Genomic DNA, 16,961 nt, shown 5'->3' with positions numbered 1-16,961 from the left:
CTATCAGTTCTACCAGTTCTATCAGTTCTACCAGTTCTATCAGTTCTACCAGTTCTGTCAGTTGTGTCAGTTCTACCAGTTCTATCAGTTCTACCAGTTGTGTCAGTTCTACCAGTTCTATCAGTTCTACCAGTTGTGTCAGTTCTACCAGTTCTATCAGTTCTCTCAGTTCTGTCAATTCTATCAGTTCTATCAGTTCTACCAGTTCTATCAGTTCTATCAGTTCTACCAGTTGTGTCAGTTCTATCAGTTCTACCAGTTCTATCAGTTCTATCAGTTCTACCAGTTCTATCAGTTCTCTCAGTTCTGTCAGTTCTATCAGTTCTATCAGTTCTAACAGGTGTGTCAATTCTATCAGGTCTACCAGTTGTATCAGTTCTATCACTTCTACCAGTTGTGTCAGTTCTACCAGTTCTATCAGCTCTAACATTTGTGTCAGTTCTATAAGTTCTATCACTGCTACCAGTTCTATAAGTTCTATCACTTCTACCAGTTCTATCAATTCTATCACTTCTACAAGTTCTATCAGTTCTACCAATTCTATCACTTCTACCAGTTTTGGCAGTTCTATCAGTTCTACCAGTTGTATCATTTCTATCAGTTCTATCAGTTCTAACAGGTGTGTCAGTTCTATCAGTTCTACGTGTTGTGTCAGTTCTATCAGTTCTATCACTTCTACCAGTTCTATCAGTTCTACCAGTTCTATCACTTCGACTAGTTGTGTCAGTTCTATCATTTCTATCAGTTCTACCAGTTCTATCAGTTCTATCAGTTCTACGTGTTGTGTCAGTTCTATCAGTTCTATCACTTCTACCAGTTCTACCAGTTCTGTCAGTTGTGTCAGTTCTACCAGTTCTATCAGCTCTTCCAGTTCTGTCAGTTCTATCAGTTCTACCAGTTCTACCAGTTCTATCAGTTCTACCAGTTGTGTCAGTTCTATCAGTTCTATCAGTTCTACCAGTTGTGTCAGTTCTATCAGTTCTACCAGTTCTGTCAGTTCTATCAGTTCTATCACTTCTACCATTTCTACCAGTTCTGTCAGTTGTTTCAGTTCTACCAGTTCTATCAGCTCTTGCAGTTCTGTCAGTTCTATCAGTTCTACCAGTTCTACCAGTTCTATCAGTTCTACCAGTTGTGACAGTTCTATCAGTTCTGTCACTTCTACCAGTTCTATCAGTTCTACCAGTTGTGTCAGTTCTATCAGTTCTATCACTTCTACCAGTTCTACCAGTTCTACCAGTTCTGTCAGTTGTGTCAGTTCTACCAGTTCTATCAGCTCTTCCAGTTCTGTCAGTTCTATCAGTTCTACCAGTTCTATCAGTTCTATCAGTTCTACCAGTTGTGTCAGTTCTATCAGTTCTATCAATTCTACCAGTTGTGTCAGTTCTATCAGTTCTACCAGTTCTACCAGTTCTGTCAGTTGTGTCAGTTCTACCAGTTCTATCAGCTCTTCCAGTTCTGTCAGTTCTATCAGTTCTACCAGTTCGATCAGTTCTATCAGTTCTACCAGTTCTATCAGTTCTACCAGTTCTATCAGTTCTATCAGTTCTACCAGTTCTGTCAGTTCTATCAGTTCTATCACTTCTACCAGTTGTGTCAGTTCTATCAGTTCTACCAGTTGTGTCAGTTGTGTCAGTTCTACCAGTTCTATCAGTTCTACCAGTTCAGTCAGTTCTATTAGTTCTACCAGTTGTATCATTTCTATCAGTTCTACCAGTTCTATCAGCTCTAACATTTCTGTCAATTCTATTAGTTCTATCACTTCTACCAGTTGTGTCAGTTCTACCAGTTCTATCAGTTCAACCAGTTCTACCAGTTCTACCAGTTCTATCACTTCTACCAGTTGGGTCAGTTCTATCACTTCTACCAGTTTTGTCAGTTCTATCACTTCTACCAGTTGTGTCAGTTCTACCAGTTCTACCAGTCCTATCAGTTCTATCAGTTCTACCAGTTATATCAGTTCTGTCAGTTCTACCAGTTCTACCAGTTCTATCAGTTCTATCAGTTCTACCAGTTATATCAGTTCAACCAGTTCTACCAGTTCTATCAGTTCTACCAGTTCTATCAGTTCTACCAGTTCTATCAGTTCTACCAGTTCTATCAGTTCTACCAGTTCTGTCAGTTGTGTCAGTTCTACCAGTTCTATCAGTTCTACCAGTTGTGTCAGTTCTATTAGTTCTACCAGTTGTATCATTTCTATCAGCTCTACCAGTTCTATCAGGTCTGTCAGTTCTATAACTTCTATCACTTCTATCAGTTCTACCAGTTCTATCAGCTCTAACATTTCTGTCAGTTCTATTAGTTCTATCACTTCTACCAGTTGTGTCAGTTCTACCAGTTCTATCAGCTCTAACATTTCTATCAGTTCAACCAGTTCTACCAGTTCTACCAGTTCTATCACTTCTACCAGTTTTTTCAGTTCTATCACTTCTACCAGTTGTGTCAGTTCTACCAGTTCTACCAGTTCTATCAGTTCTACCAGTTCTACCAGTTCTACCAGTTCTATCAGTTCTACCAGTTCTATCAGTTCTACCAGTTCTACCAGTTCTACCAGTTCTACCAGTTCTATCAATTCAACCAGTTCTACCAGTTCTATCAGTTCTACCAGTTCTATCAGTTCACCAGTTCTACCAGTTCTACCAGTTCAATCAGTTCTACCAGTTCTACCAGTTCTACCAGTTCTATCAGTTCTACCAGTTCTATCAGTTCTATCAGTTCTACCAGTTATATCAGTTCTATCAGTTCTACCAGTTATATCAGTTCTGTCAGTTCTATCACTTCTACCAGTTGTGTCAGTTCTATCACTTCTACCAGTTCTATCACTTCTATCACTTCTACCAGTTGTATCATTTATATCAGTTCTATCAGCTCTAACATTTCTGTCAGTTCTATAAGTTCTATCACTTCTACCAGTTCTATCAGTTCTACCAGTTCTATCAGTTCTACCAGTTCTATCAGTTCTACCAGTTCAACCAGTTCTACCAGTTCTATCAGTTATATCAGTTCTACCAGTTGTGTCAGTTCTATCAGTTCTATCAGTTCTACCAGTTGTGTCAGTTCTACCAGTTCTACCAGTTCTGTCAGTTCTATCACTTCTACCATTTCTACCAGTTCTGTCAGTTGTTTCAGTTCTACCAGTTCTATCAGCTCTTGCAGTTATGTCAGTTCTATCAGTTCTACCAGTTCTACCAGTTCTATCAGTTCTACCAGTTGTGACAGTTCTACCAGTTGTGTCAGTTCTATCAGTTCTATCACTTCTACCAGTTCTACCAGTTCTACCAGTTCTGTCAGTTGTGTCAGTTCTACCAGTTCTATCAGCTCTTCCAGTTCTGTCAGTTCTATCAGTTCTACCAGTTCTATCAGTTCTATCAGTTCTACCAGTTGTGTCAGTTCTATCAGTTCTACCAGTTCTACCAGTTCTGTCAGTTGTGTCAGTTCTACCAGTTCTATCAGCTCTTCCAGTTCTGTCAGTTCTATCAGTTCTACCAGTTCTATCAGTTCTACCAGTTCTATCAGTTCTACCAGTTCTATCAGTTCTATCAGTTCTACCAGTTGTGTTCTATCAGTTCTACCAGTTCTGTCAGTTCTATCAGTTCTATCACTTCTACCAGTTGTGTCAGTTCTATCAGTTCTACCAGTTCTGTCAGTTGTGTCAGTTCTACCAGTTCTATCAGTTCTACCAGTTCTGTCAGTTCTATTAGTTCTACCAGTTGTATCATTTCTATCAGTTCTACCAGTTCTATCAGCTCTACCATTTCTGTCAGTTCTATTAGTTCTATCACTTCTACCAGTTGTGTCAGTTCTACCAGTTCTATCAGTTCTACCAGTTCTATCAGCTCTAACATTTCTATCAGTTCAACCAGTTCTACCAGTTCTACCAGTTCTATCACTTCTACCAGTTGGGTCAGTTCTATCACTTCTACCAGTTTTGTCAGTTCTATCACTTCTACCAGTTGTGTCAGTTCTACCAGTTCTACCAGTTCTATCAGTACTATCAGTTCTACCAGTTATATCAGTTCTGTCAGTTCTACCAGTTCTACCAGTTCTACCAGTTCTATCAGTTCTATCAGTTCTACCAGTTATATCAGTTCAACCAGTTCTACCAGTTCTATCAGTTCTATCAGTTCTACCAGTTATATCAGTTCTATCAGTTCTACCAGTTATATCAGTTCTGTCAGTTCTACCAGTTCTACCAGTTCTATCAGTTCTATCAGTTCTACCAGTTATATCAGTTCAACCAGTTCTACCAGTTCTGTCAGTTCTACCAGTTCTACCAGTTCTATCAGTTCTATCAGTTCTACCAGTTATATCAGTTCAACCAGTTCTATCAGTTCTATCAGTTCTACCAGTTATATAAGTTCAACCAGTTCTACCAGTTTTATCAGTTCTACCAGTTCTATCAGTTCAACCAGTTCTACCAGTTCTACCAGTTCAATCAGTTCTACCAGTTCTACCAGTTCTATCAGTTCTATCAGTTCTACCAGTTATATCAGTTCTGTCAGTTCTATCATTTCTACCAGTTCTGTCAGTTCTATCAGTTATATCACTTCTACCAGTTGTGTCAGTTCTATCACTTCTACCAGTTGTATCATTTATATCAGTTCTATCAGCTCTAACATTTCTGTCAGTTCTATAAGTTCTATCACTTCTACCAGTTCTACCAGTTCTATCAGTTCTACCAGTTCTATCAGTTCTATCAGTTCTACCAGTTATATCAGTTCTATCAGTTCTACCAGTTATATCAGTTCTGTCAGTTCTATCACTTCTACCAGTTGTGTCAGTTCTATCACTTCTACCAGTTCTATCACTTCTATCACTTCTACCAGTTGTATCATTTATATCAGTTCTATCAGCTCTAACATTTCTGTCAGTTCTATAAGTTCTATCACTTCTACCAGTTCTATCAGTTCTACCAGTTCTACCAGTTCTGTCAGTTGTGTCAGTTCTACCAGTTCTATCAGCTCTTCCAGTTCTGTCAATTCTATCAGTTCTACCAGTTCTATCAGTTATATCAGTTCTACCAGTTGTGTCAGTTCTATCAGTTCTATCAGTTCTACCAGTTGTGTCAGTTCTACCAGTTCTACCAGTTCTGTCAGTTCTATCACTTCTACCATTTCTACCAGTTCTGTCAGTTGTTTCAGTTCTACCAGTTCTATCAGCTCTTGCAGTTATGTCAGTTCTATCAGTTCTACCAGTTCTACCAGTTCTATCAGTTCTACCAGTTGTGACAGTTCTACCAGTTGTGTCAGTTCTATCAGTTCTATCACTTCTACCAGTTCTAACAGTTCTACCAGTTCTGTCAGTTGTGTCAGTTCTACCAGTTCTATCAGCTCTTCCAGTTCTGTCAGTTCTATCAGTTCTACCAGTTCTATCAGTTCTATCAGTTCTACCAGTTGTGTCAGTTCTACCAGTTCTACCAGTTCTGTCAGTTGTGTCAGTTCTACCAGTTCTATCAGCTCTTCCAGTTCTGTCAATTCTATCAGTTCTACCAGTTGTGTCAGTTCTACCAGTTCTATCAGTTCTACCAGTTCTATCAGTTCTACCAGTTCTACCAGTTGTGTTCTATCAGTTCTACCAGTTCTGTCAGTTCTATCAGTTCTATCACTTCTACCAGTTGTGTCAGTTCTATCAGTTCTACCAGTTCTGTCAGTTGTGTCAGTTCTACCAGTTCTATCAGTTCTACCAGTTCTGTCAGTTCTATTAGTTCTACCAGTTGTATCATTTCTATCAGTTCTACCAGTTCTATCAGCTCTTCCAGTTCTGTCAATTCTATCAGTTCTACCAGTTCTATCAGTTATATCAGTTCTACCAGTTGTGTCAGTTCTATCAGTTCTATCAGTTCTACCAGTTGTGTCAGTTCTACCAGTTCTACCAGTTCTGTCAGTTCTATCACTTCTACCATTTCTACCAGTTCTGTCAGTTGTTTCAGTTCTACCAGTTCTATCAGCTCTTGCAGTTATGTCAGTTCTATCAGTTCTACCAGTTCTACCAGTTCTATCAGTTCTACCAGTTGTGACAGTTCTACCAGTTGTGTCAGTTCTATCAGTTCTATCACTTCTACCAGTTCTAACAGTTCTACCAGTTCTGTCAGTTGTGTCAGTTCTACCAGTTCTATCAGCTCTTCCAGTTCTGTCAGTTCTATCAGTTCTACCAGTTCTATCAGTTCTATCAGTTCTACCAGTTGTGTCAGTTCTATCAGTTCTACCAGTTCTGTCAGTTGTGTCAGTTCTACCAGTTCTATCAGCTCTTCCAGTTCTGTCAGTTCTATCAGTTCTACCAGTTCTATCAGTTCTACCAGTTCTATCAGTTCTACCAGTTCTATCAGTTCTATCAGTTCTACCAGTTGTGTTCTATCAGTTCTACCAGTTCTGTCAGTTCTATCAGTTCTATCACTTCTACCAGTTGTGTCAGTTCTATCAGTTCTACCAGTTCTGTCAGTTGTGTCAGTTCTACCAGTTCTGTCAGTTCTATTAGTTCTACCAGTTGTATCATTTCTATCAGTTCTACCAGTTCTATCAGCTCTAACATTTCTGTCAGTTCTATTAGTTCTATCACTTCTACCAGTTGTGTCAGTTCTACCAGTTCTATCAGTTCTACCAGTTCTATCAGCTCTAACATTTCTATCAGTTCAACCAGTTCTACCAGTTCTATCACTTCTACCAGTTTTGTCAGTTCTATCACTTCTACCAGTTGTGTCAGTTCTACCAGTTCTACCAGTTCTATCAGTACTATCAGTTCTACCAGTTATATCAGTTCTGTCAGTTCTACCAGTTCTACCAGTTCTATCAGTTCTATCAGTTCTACCAGTTATATCAGTTCAACCAGTTCTACCAGTTCTATCAGTTCTATCAGTTCTACCAGTTATATCAGTTCTATCAGTTCTACCAGTTATATCAGTTCTGTCAGTTCTACCAGTTCTACCAGTTCTATCAGTTCTATCAGTTCTACCAGTTATATCAGTTCAACCAGTTCTACCAGTTCTGTCAGTTCTACCAGTTCTACCAGTTCTATCAGTTCTATCAGTTCTACCAGTTATATCAGTTCAACCAGTTCTATCAGTTCTACCAGTTATATAAGTTCAACCAGTTCTACCAGTTTTATCAGTTCTACCAGTTCTATCAGTTCAACCAGTTCTACCAGTTCTACCAGTTCAATCAGTTCTACCAGTTCTACCAGTTCTATCAGTTCTATCAGTTCTACCAGTTATATCAGTTCTGTCAGTTCTATCACTTCTACCAGTTCTGTCAGTTCTATCAGTTATATCACTTCTACCAGTTGTGTCAGTTCTATCACTTCTACCAGTTGTATCATTTATATCAGTTCTATCAGCTCTAACATTTCTGTCAGTTCTATAAGTTCTATCACTTCTACCAGTTCTATCAATTCTATCACTTCTACAAGTTCTATCAATTCTATCACTTCTACAAGTTCTATCAGTTCTACCAGTTCTATCACTTCTACCAGTTTTGGCAGTTCTATCAGTTCTACCAGTTCTATCAGTTCTACCAGTTCTATCAGTTCTCTCAGTTCTATCAGTTCTACCAGTTGTGTCAGTTCTATCAGTTCTATCAGCTCTTCCAGTTCTGTCAGTTGTTTCAGTTCTATCAGTTCTATCAGTTCTATCAGTTCTACCAGTTGTGTCAGTTCTCTCAGTTCTATCAGTTCTACCAGTTCTATCAGTTCTCTCAGTTCTATCAGTTCTACCAGTTGTGTCAGTTCTATCAGTTCTATCAGTTCTACCAGTTGTGTCAGTTCTCTCAGTTCTATCAGTTCTATCAGTTCTACCAGTTCTCTCAGTTCTATCAGTTCTACCAGTTGTGTCAGTTCTATCAGTTGTATCAGTTCTACCAGTTGTGTCAGTTCTCTCAGTTCTATCAGTTCTATCAGTTCTACCAGTTATATCAGTTCTATCAGTTCTATCAGTTCTACCAGTTCTATCAGTTCTCTCAGTTCTATCAGTTCTACCAGTTGTATCAGTTCTATCACTTCTACCAGTTGTATCATTTATATCAGTTCTATCAGCTCTAACATTTCTGTCAGTTCTATCACTTCTACCATTTCTATCAATTCTATCACTTCTACAAGTTCTATCAGTTCTACCAGTTATATCACTTCGACCAGTTGTGTCAGTTCTATCATTTCTATCAGTTCTACCAGTTCTATCAGTTCTATCAGTTCTACGTATTGTGTCAGTTCTATCAGTTCTATCACTTCTACCAGTTCTATCAGTTCTATCAGTTCTACGTGTTGTGTCAGTTCTATCAGTTCTATCAGTTCTACCAGTTCTATCAGTTCTACCAGTTCTATCACTTCGACCAGTTGTGTCAGTTCTATCATTTCTATCAGTTCTACCAGTTCTATCAGTTCTATCAGTTCTACGTGTTGTGTCAGTTCTATCAGTTCTATCACTTCTACCAGTTCTACCAGTTCTGTCAGTTGTGTCAGTTCTACCAGTTCTATCAGCTCTTCCAGTTCTGTCAGTTCTATCAGTTCTATCAGTTCTAGCAGTTGTGTCAGTTCTACCAGTTCTATCAGCTCTTCCAGTTCTGTCAGTTCTAGCAGTTGTGTCAGTTCTATCAGTTCTATCAGTTCTACCAGTTGTGTCAGTTCTACCAGTTCTACCAGTTCTATCACTTCTACCAGTTGTGTCAGTTCTACCAGTTCTACCAGTTCTATCACTTCTACCAGTTCTATCACTTCTACCAGTTGTGTCAGTTCTACCAGTTCTATCACTTCTACTAGTTGTGTCAGTTCTATCAGTTCTATCACTTCTACCAGTTCTACCAGTTCTACCAGTTGTGTCAGTTCTATCAGTTCTATCACTTCTACCAGTTCTACCAGTTCTGTCAGTTGTGTCAGTTCTACCAGTTCTATCAGCTCTTCCAGTTCTGTCAGTTCTATCAGTTCTAGCAGTTGTGTCAGTTCTATCAGTTCTAGCAGTTGTGTCAGTTCTACCAGTTCTACCAGTTGTGTCAGTTCTATCAGTTCTATCACTTCTACCAGTTCTACCAGTTCTGTCAGTTGTGTCAGTTCTACCAGTTCTATCAGTTCTATCAGCTCTTCCAGTTCTGTCAGTTCTATCAGTTCTAGCAGTTGTGTCAGTTCTATCAGTTCTAGCCGTTGTGTCAGTTCTATCAGTTCTAGCAGTTGTGTCAGTTCTACCAGTTCTATCAGTTCTACCAGTTCAATCAGTTCTGTCTTTTCTGTCAGTACATCAAACCCTACCGTTCTATCAGTTCTATCAGTGATGTCAGTACATCAAACCCTACAGCTCTATCAAACCGTTCAGTTCTATAAGTTCTATCAGTACATCAAACCCTACAGTTCTATCAAACTGTTCAGTTCTATCAATTCTATCAGTTCTATGAGTTCTGTCAGTTCTATCAAACCCTACGGTTCTATCAAACTGTAAAGTTATATCCGTCCTATCAGTTCTGTCTGTTCTGTCAGTTCTATCAAACCCTACAGTTCTATCAAATCATATAGTTATATCAAACCGTTCAGCCCTATCAATTCTATCAGTTCTATGAGTTCTGTCAGTTCTATCAAACCCTACGGTTCTATCAAACTGTAAAGTTATATCCGTCCTATCAGTTCTGTCTGTTCTGTCAGTTCTATCAAACCCTACAGTAATATCAAATGATATAGTTATATCAAACCGTTCAGCCCTATCAATTCTATCAGTTCTATCAGTTCTGTCAGTTCTATCAAACCCTACAGTTCTATCAAATCATATAGTTATATCAAACCGTTCAGCCCTATCAATTCTATCAGTTCTATGAGTTCTGTCAGTTCTATCAAACCCTACGGTTCTATCAAACTGTAAAGTTATATCCGTCCTATCAGTTCTGTCTGTTCTGCCAGTTCTATCAAACCCTACAGTTCTATCAAATCATATAGTTATATCAAACCGTTCAGGCCTATCAATTCTATCAGTTCTATCAGTTCTGTCAGTTCTATCAAACCCTACAGTTCTATCAATTATATCAGTTCTATCAAACCCTACAGTTCTATCATTTTTGTCAAATCTATCAGTTCTGTCAGTTCTATCAGTTATATCAATTCTACCAGTTCTTTCAAACCCATTCTTCAGTTCTATCAATTATATCAGTTCTATCAAACCTTCTATCAAGCACAATATATCAATCCCATTCTATGGTTAAATCAGTTATATTTGTACTTATTAGGCATCCCCATTTGCCGAGGCTCTTCTGGGGTTCCAAACACATTAAGGCACTTAATGAAATAACTAAATCACATAACATTCCACCACTATATACACTACATCACAAAAAAATATGTGGACACCTGCTCATTGAACATCTCATTCCAAAATGTGTTTTTTCTCCCCCTTTGCTGCTATAACAGCCTCTGCTCTTCTGGGAAGGCTTTCTACTAGATATTGGAACAATGCTGCTATAACAGCCTCCATTCTTCTGGGGAAGGCTTTCCACTAGATGTTGGAACAATGCTGCTATAACAGCCTCCACTCTTCTGGGAAGGCTTTCCACTAGATGTTGGAACAATGCTGCTATAACAGCCTTCGCTCTTCTGGGAAGGCTTTCCACTAGATGTTGGAACAATGCTGCTTTAACAGCCTCCGCACTTCTGGGAAGGCTTTCCGCTAGATGTTGGAACATTGCTGCGGACTTGCTTCTATTCAGCCACAACAGCATCAGTGAGGTTGGGCACTGGTGTTGGGCGATTAGACCTGGCTCGCAGTCGGCGTTGCAATTCATCCCAACGGTGTTCAAATGTGTTGAGGCCAGGGCTCTGTGCAGGCCAGTCTATTGCAAAAAAAAGGAAGCCCAGCCCCAACCTACCAGACGAGCTAAATAACTTATATGCGTACTTCGAGGTAAGCAACATTGAAGCATGCATGAGCGCACCAGCTTTTCGGGACGACCGTGTGATCACACTCTCCATAGCCAATGTGATTAAGACCTTTAAAAAAGTCACCCTTCACAATGGCCAGATGGATTACTAGGACTTGTACTCAGAGCATGCGCTGACCAACTGGCAAATGTCTTCACTGACATTTTCAACATGTGTCTGACCCAGTCTGTGACACCTACAGTATTTTGTAGATTGTAGAATAATAATGAAGACATCCAAATTATGTAATAACACATATGGAATCAAGTAGTAACCAAAAAAGTGATCAGCAAATCAAAATATATTTTATATTTAGATTCTTTAATGTAGCCACCATTTGCCTTGATGACAGCTTTGCACACTCTTGGTATTCTCTCAACCAGCTTCATGAGGAATGTTTTTCAACAGTCTCGAAGGAGTTCAAAAATACTCTGAGCACTTGTTGGCTGCTTTTCCTTCAGTCTGCGGTCCAAAACCTCCCAAACCGTCTTCATTGAGTTCTGGTTGGAGATTGTTGCCAGGTCATCTGATGCAGCATTCCATCACTCTCCTTGGTCAAATAGCCCTTACATAGCCTCCTCTAAACAGTTAATGTTGAGATATGTCTGTTACTTGAACACGGTGAAGCATTTATTTTGGTTGCAATTTCGGAGGGTGGTAACTCAAATGAGTTTATCCTCTGCAGGTGACTGGTTAATCCTTTCCTGTGGCGGACCTCATGAGAGCCAGTTTCATGATAGCGCTTGATGGTTTTTGCGACTGCACTTGAAGAAACTTTCAAAGTTCTTGAAATATTCCGCATTGACTGACCTTCATGTCTTAAAGTAATGATGAACTGTAGTCTCTCTTTGCTTATTTGAGCTGTTTTTGCCATAATATGGACTGGTACTGTACATGTTTCAAGCAGACCACCATAGTCCTTGTGCCCAAGAACACTAAGGTAAACTGCCTAAATGACTCTCGACCTGTAGCACTCATATCCTTAGCCATGAAGTGCTTTGAAATGCTTGTCCTCGCTCACATCAACACCTTCATCCCAGAAGCCCTAGACCCACTCCAATCAGCATACCGCCCCAACAGATCCACAGATGATGCAATCTCTATTGCACTCCACCCTGCCCTCGATAAAATGAACACCTATGTGAGAATGCTATTCATTGACTACAACTCAGTGTTCAACACCACAGTGCCCTCAAGGTTCATCACTAAGCTAAGGACCCTGGGACTAAACACCTCCCTTTTCAACTGGATCCTGGACTTCATGACGGGTCGCCCTCCAGGTGGTAAGGAGAGGCAACAACACATCTGCCATGCTGAACCTCAATATGGGTGCCCCTCAGGGGTGCGTGCTCAGTCCCCTCTTGTGCTCCCTGTTCACCCATGACTGCGTGGCCAAGCACGACTCCAACACCATCATTAAGTTTGCCGATGACACAACGGTGGTAGGCCTGATGAGAGGAAGTCAGAGACCTGGCAGTGTGGTGCCCCGGACATCAAATCTCTCCCTCAATGTGATCAAGACAAAGGAGATGATTGTGGACTACAGGAACAGGAGGACCAAGCATGTCCCATTCTCATCGACGGGGCTGTAGTGGGGCAGGTTGAGAACTTCTAGTTCCTTGGTGTCCACATCACCAACAAACTTTTATGGTGCAAACACACTAAGACAGTTGTGAAGTTGGCATGACATATTCCCCCTTGGCTTAGATCCTCAGAACCTCAAAACGTTCTACAGCTGCACCATCGAGAGCATCCTGACTGGTTTAATCACCGCCTGGTATGGCAACTGCTCAGCCTCCAACCGCAAGGCGCTTCAGGGGGTAGTGCGTACGGCCGACCTTCCTGCCACCCAGGACCTCTACACCAGGCAGTGTCAGAGGAAAGCCCTAAAAATTGCCAAAGACTCCAGCCACCCTAGTTGTGCTGCAAGTGGTACCAGAGCGCCAGGTCTAGGTCCAAAAGGCTTCTTATCAGCTTCTAACCCCAAGCCATAAGACTCCTGAACATCTAATCAAATGACCACCTGGAATTTTTGCATTGACTCCACCCTTTAAAAAAAACTTTGCTGCTACTGTCTGTTTATTATCTATGCATAGTCACTTTACCCCAACCTACATGTACATATTACCTCAATGAATCTGTACCCCAGCACATTGACTCGATACCGGTAGCCCCTATATGGATAGATTCATTATTGTTATTTTATTGTCACTTTTAATATATATATATATTTTTTATTTAGTAAATATTTTCATAACTCTTCTTTTTCTTAAAACTGCAATGTTGGTTACTTGTAAATAAGTATTTCACGGAAAAGTCACATGTGACAAATAAGATTTCATTTGATTGCATTCCCAGGAGAGTGAAGGCTGTTATAGCAGCCAATGGGGCTCCATATTAATGCCCATGATTTTGGAATGAGATGATCGACAAGCAGGTGTCCACATACTTTTGATCATTTAGAATATGTCTATATCTAATGTATATGACAGTGTAGATGTATTCTTGTCCATAGTTCATCCCTTTTATCCTGACAGCTCTAGTCCCCTAGCAACAGAGAGCCTCCTTTCATCTTAGGTTTTTACATGGAGGGTCACGTACAGCTATATATCTGCATATGTTGGGTCCTGATGTTTACATGGAGGGTCACGTACAGCTATATATCTGCATATGTTCACTAAGGTCCTGAATATGAAATATGTAAAATGTAATCCCCCCGTCTGTCACTAGGAGATGTATTGCTATTGTGACTGAAGACAATGACTTGATGACAGATGAGTGCTATTAAACTAGAATTAAATTCTGCACTTTCAGCAAATTTGTCTTCAAGGACCGTACGGTTAATATTCTAGCAGGAAATATGAGCCGTTGCGTTAGTTGCTGCATGGGGAAAAACGCATGGAACGCCCCATGTTGTGTGCTATAGGTTACATGCCAACTGGCATCCTATTCCCTACACAGTGCACTACAATGGCTCATAGGGCTCTGGTCAAAAGTAGGAATAGGGGGCCATTTTGGATGCAGAAATAGTCTTCTCTTATGAGAGAATAACAAATAACTCAAATCGAAGACACATTTTTATTTTTATTTTTACTTCCACACCTGTGTTATTCTGGTATTATGCAATAATACCAGGGTGCCATATGCAATATCATTGCATTCTGTCTTTCTCCAAACCAGTGTGTCATATCCTTTTTTGATATGGAGCATATGGAGAGTGGGTCTGGGGTTTTATCCGTTCAGTGCAGATGCGTCCGAGGGGTTGGCGTTTTTTAATAACGCCCTGTCAATCTGAGAGAGAGGGACAGCTGGTCTCACATTGCAGAGAGTCTCCTAACTGGAGGAGCGCAGTTTAGGGGGAAATCAAGGCACTTCTCCTTAGATGACACATACATGGGTATGAAGGCACACATGGGAGTATGTGCACACACCCTGAATGCACACACAGGTACACACACGCACACACACACACACACACACACACACACACACACACACACACACACACACACACACACACACACACACACACACACACACACACACACACACACAAAAACACTCACTTCATTTGCTCACACACACACAAAATATGCATATATACACACACACACACACACACACAAACACTCACTTCATTTGCTCACACACACACATAATATGCATATATACACACACACACACTCACTTCACTCACACACATAACATGCATATATATATATATATATACACACACACACACACACACACACACACACACACACACACACACACACACACACACACACACACACACACACACACACACACACACACACACACACACATACACACACACGCACACACACACACACACACACGCACCCACATACTCTTAATTTGCTCACACACACATAACAAGCACACACATTTATACTGACCATATCCCTCAGTGTTGGTCTGGCTATAATACTTCATCCCTCAGTGTTGGTCTGGCTATAATACTTCATCCCTCAGTGTTGGTCTGGCTACAATACTTCATCCCTCAGTGTTGGTCTGGCTACAATACTTCATCCCTCAGTGTTGGTCTGGCTATAATATTTCATCCCTCAGTGTTGGTCTGGCTACAATACTTCATCCCTCAGTGTTTGTCTGGCTACAATACTTCATCCCTCAGTGTTGGTCTGGCTATAATATTTCATCCCTCAGTGTTGGTCTGGCTATAATAGTTCATTCCTCAGTGTTGGTCTGGCTATAATACTTCATCCCTCAGTGTTGGTCTGGCTATAACACCTTTTCCCTTGGCTGATTGTAGACTGAGGGATAAGGTGCTATAATCAGCTCTTATCCCTCAGCTATAATCAGTTTTGAGCTGATTATACTACCTTACCCATGGTGTTGGATATAACACCATACCGCTCAGTGTTTGGCCGATTATAGCACCTTATCGCTCAGTGCTGGGCTGATTATAGCACCTTCTCCCTCAGTGCTGGGCTGATTATAGCACCTTATCCCTCAGTGTTGAGCTGATTATACTACCTTATCCCTCAGTGTTGGGCTGATTATAGCACCTTGTCCCTCAGTGTTGGGCTGATTATACTACCTTATCCCTCAGTGTTGGGCTGATTATACTACCTTATCCCTCAGTGTTGAGCTGATTATACTACCTTATCCTTCAGTGTTGGGCTGATTATACTACCTTATCCCTCAGTGTTGAGCTGATTATACTACCTTATCCCTCAGTGTTGAGCTGATTATACTACCTTATCCCTCAGTGTTGGATATAACACCTTCTCCCTCAGTGTTGGGCTGATAATAGCATCTTCTCCCTCAGTGTTGGGCTGATAATAGCATCTTCTCCCTCAGTGTTGGGCTGATAATAGCATCTTCTCCCTCAGTGTTGGGCTGATAATAGCATCTTCTCCCTCAGTGCTGGGCTGGCTATAACACCTTATCCTTCAGTGTTGAGCTGATTATACTACCTTATCCCTCAGTGCTGGGCTGGCTATAACACCTTATCCCTCAGTGCTGGGCTGGCTATAACACCTTATCCCTCAGTGCTGGGCTGGCTATAACACCTTATCCTTCAGTGTTGGGCTGATTATACTACCTTATCCCTCAGTGCTGGGCTGGCTATAACACCTTATCCCTCAGTGCTGGGCTGGCTATAACACCTTATCCCTCAGTGCTGGGCTGGCTATAACACCTTATCCTTCAGTGTTGGGCTGATTATGGCACCTTATCCCTCAGTGCTGGGCTGGCTATAACACCTTATCCTTCAGTGTTGGGCCGGTTATAGCACCTTCTCCCTCAGTGCTGGGCTGGCTATAGCACCTTCTCCCTCAGTGCTGGGCTGATAATAGCATCTTCTCCCTCAGTGCTGGGCTGATAATAGCATCTTCTCCCTCAGTGCTGGATATAGCACCTTATTCCTCTTCGAGCTTCCCTAGAGTTACCTTTCCTGGTGTTAGAAACACCAGGAAAGGTAGTCACTTTCCTGGTGACAGAAATCCCCTCCAAGATTGACGAAAAGCCCACATGCCTCATATATCATTATTTTATTCTTGATTAGATTCTATTGAACGAGTGAAACTTTTTCCACAATTGGTTTTAGATAGACGTAGTCTACTCACAGATGTTAGCAGTTCCTCTGGGGATGGGCAGGTAGGATCCAACGCTCCAGGGTCGTCCGTGGTAGTGTCTCTTACAGCGGCCGCAGTCTGGTCCTGTTGTGTTGTGTTCACACTCACACCCCAGCTTCCCCTTGTCCTTGTCAAACACACAGCTGTTGGAGTGCAGGTTACACTTACACCTGAGGAGGGAAAACAGACAATCATATTTATTTCACCTTTATTCGTAGCCAGATAAGTCATTGAACACAAATGATCTTCTATAAGAGTGGCGTCCGGGTTGCACTTGGATCTGAGATGGAAAACACCATGCGACAGACAGAATGTTAATGCTTGTTATTATTTGTTCCAAAGGCTGTGGGTTGGTTCTTCAAGCCGGATTACAGTGCTTACTCCCGGATAACATTTATATCAACTATTTCATTGACTTGAATCAAATATGACTGACTGGGAAGCTAACACAAACCTTCATGTCTA

General features: G+C 41.0%; 1 protein-coding gene across 1 annotated transcript in view; it reads right to left on the bottom strand.

Moving 5' to 3' along the window:
* LOC135509096 (netrin-G1-like) overlaps nt 1-16,961 on the bottom strand; it is a 194,617-nt gene that overhangs the window by 44,506 nt on the left and 133,150 nt on the right. The window contains exon 3 of the mRNA XM_064929422.1: nt 16,488-16,666. Within this exon, the coding sequence (XP_064785494.1) occupies nt 16,488-16,666 (179 nt within the window). The remainder of the gene's footprint in view (nt 1-16,487; nt 16,667-16,961) is intronic.

Source organism: Oncorhynchus masou, chromosome 3 (assembly GCF_036934945.1).
Source record: "Oncorhynchus masou masou isolate Uvic2021 chromosome 3, UVic_Omas_1.1, whole genome shotgun sequence".
NCBI classification, from domain to species: Eukaryota; Metazoa; Chordata; class Actinopteri; order Salmoniformes; family Salmonidae; genus Oncorhynchus; species Oncorhynchus masou.
The sequence above is the reverse complement of the archived record's forward strand: the minus strand, read 5'-3'. Positions and strand labels throughout refer to the sequence as shown.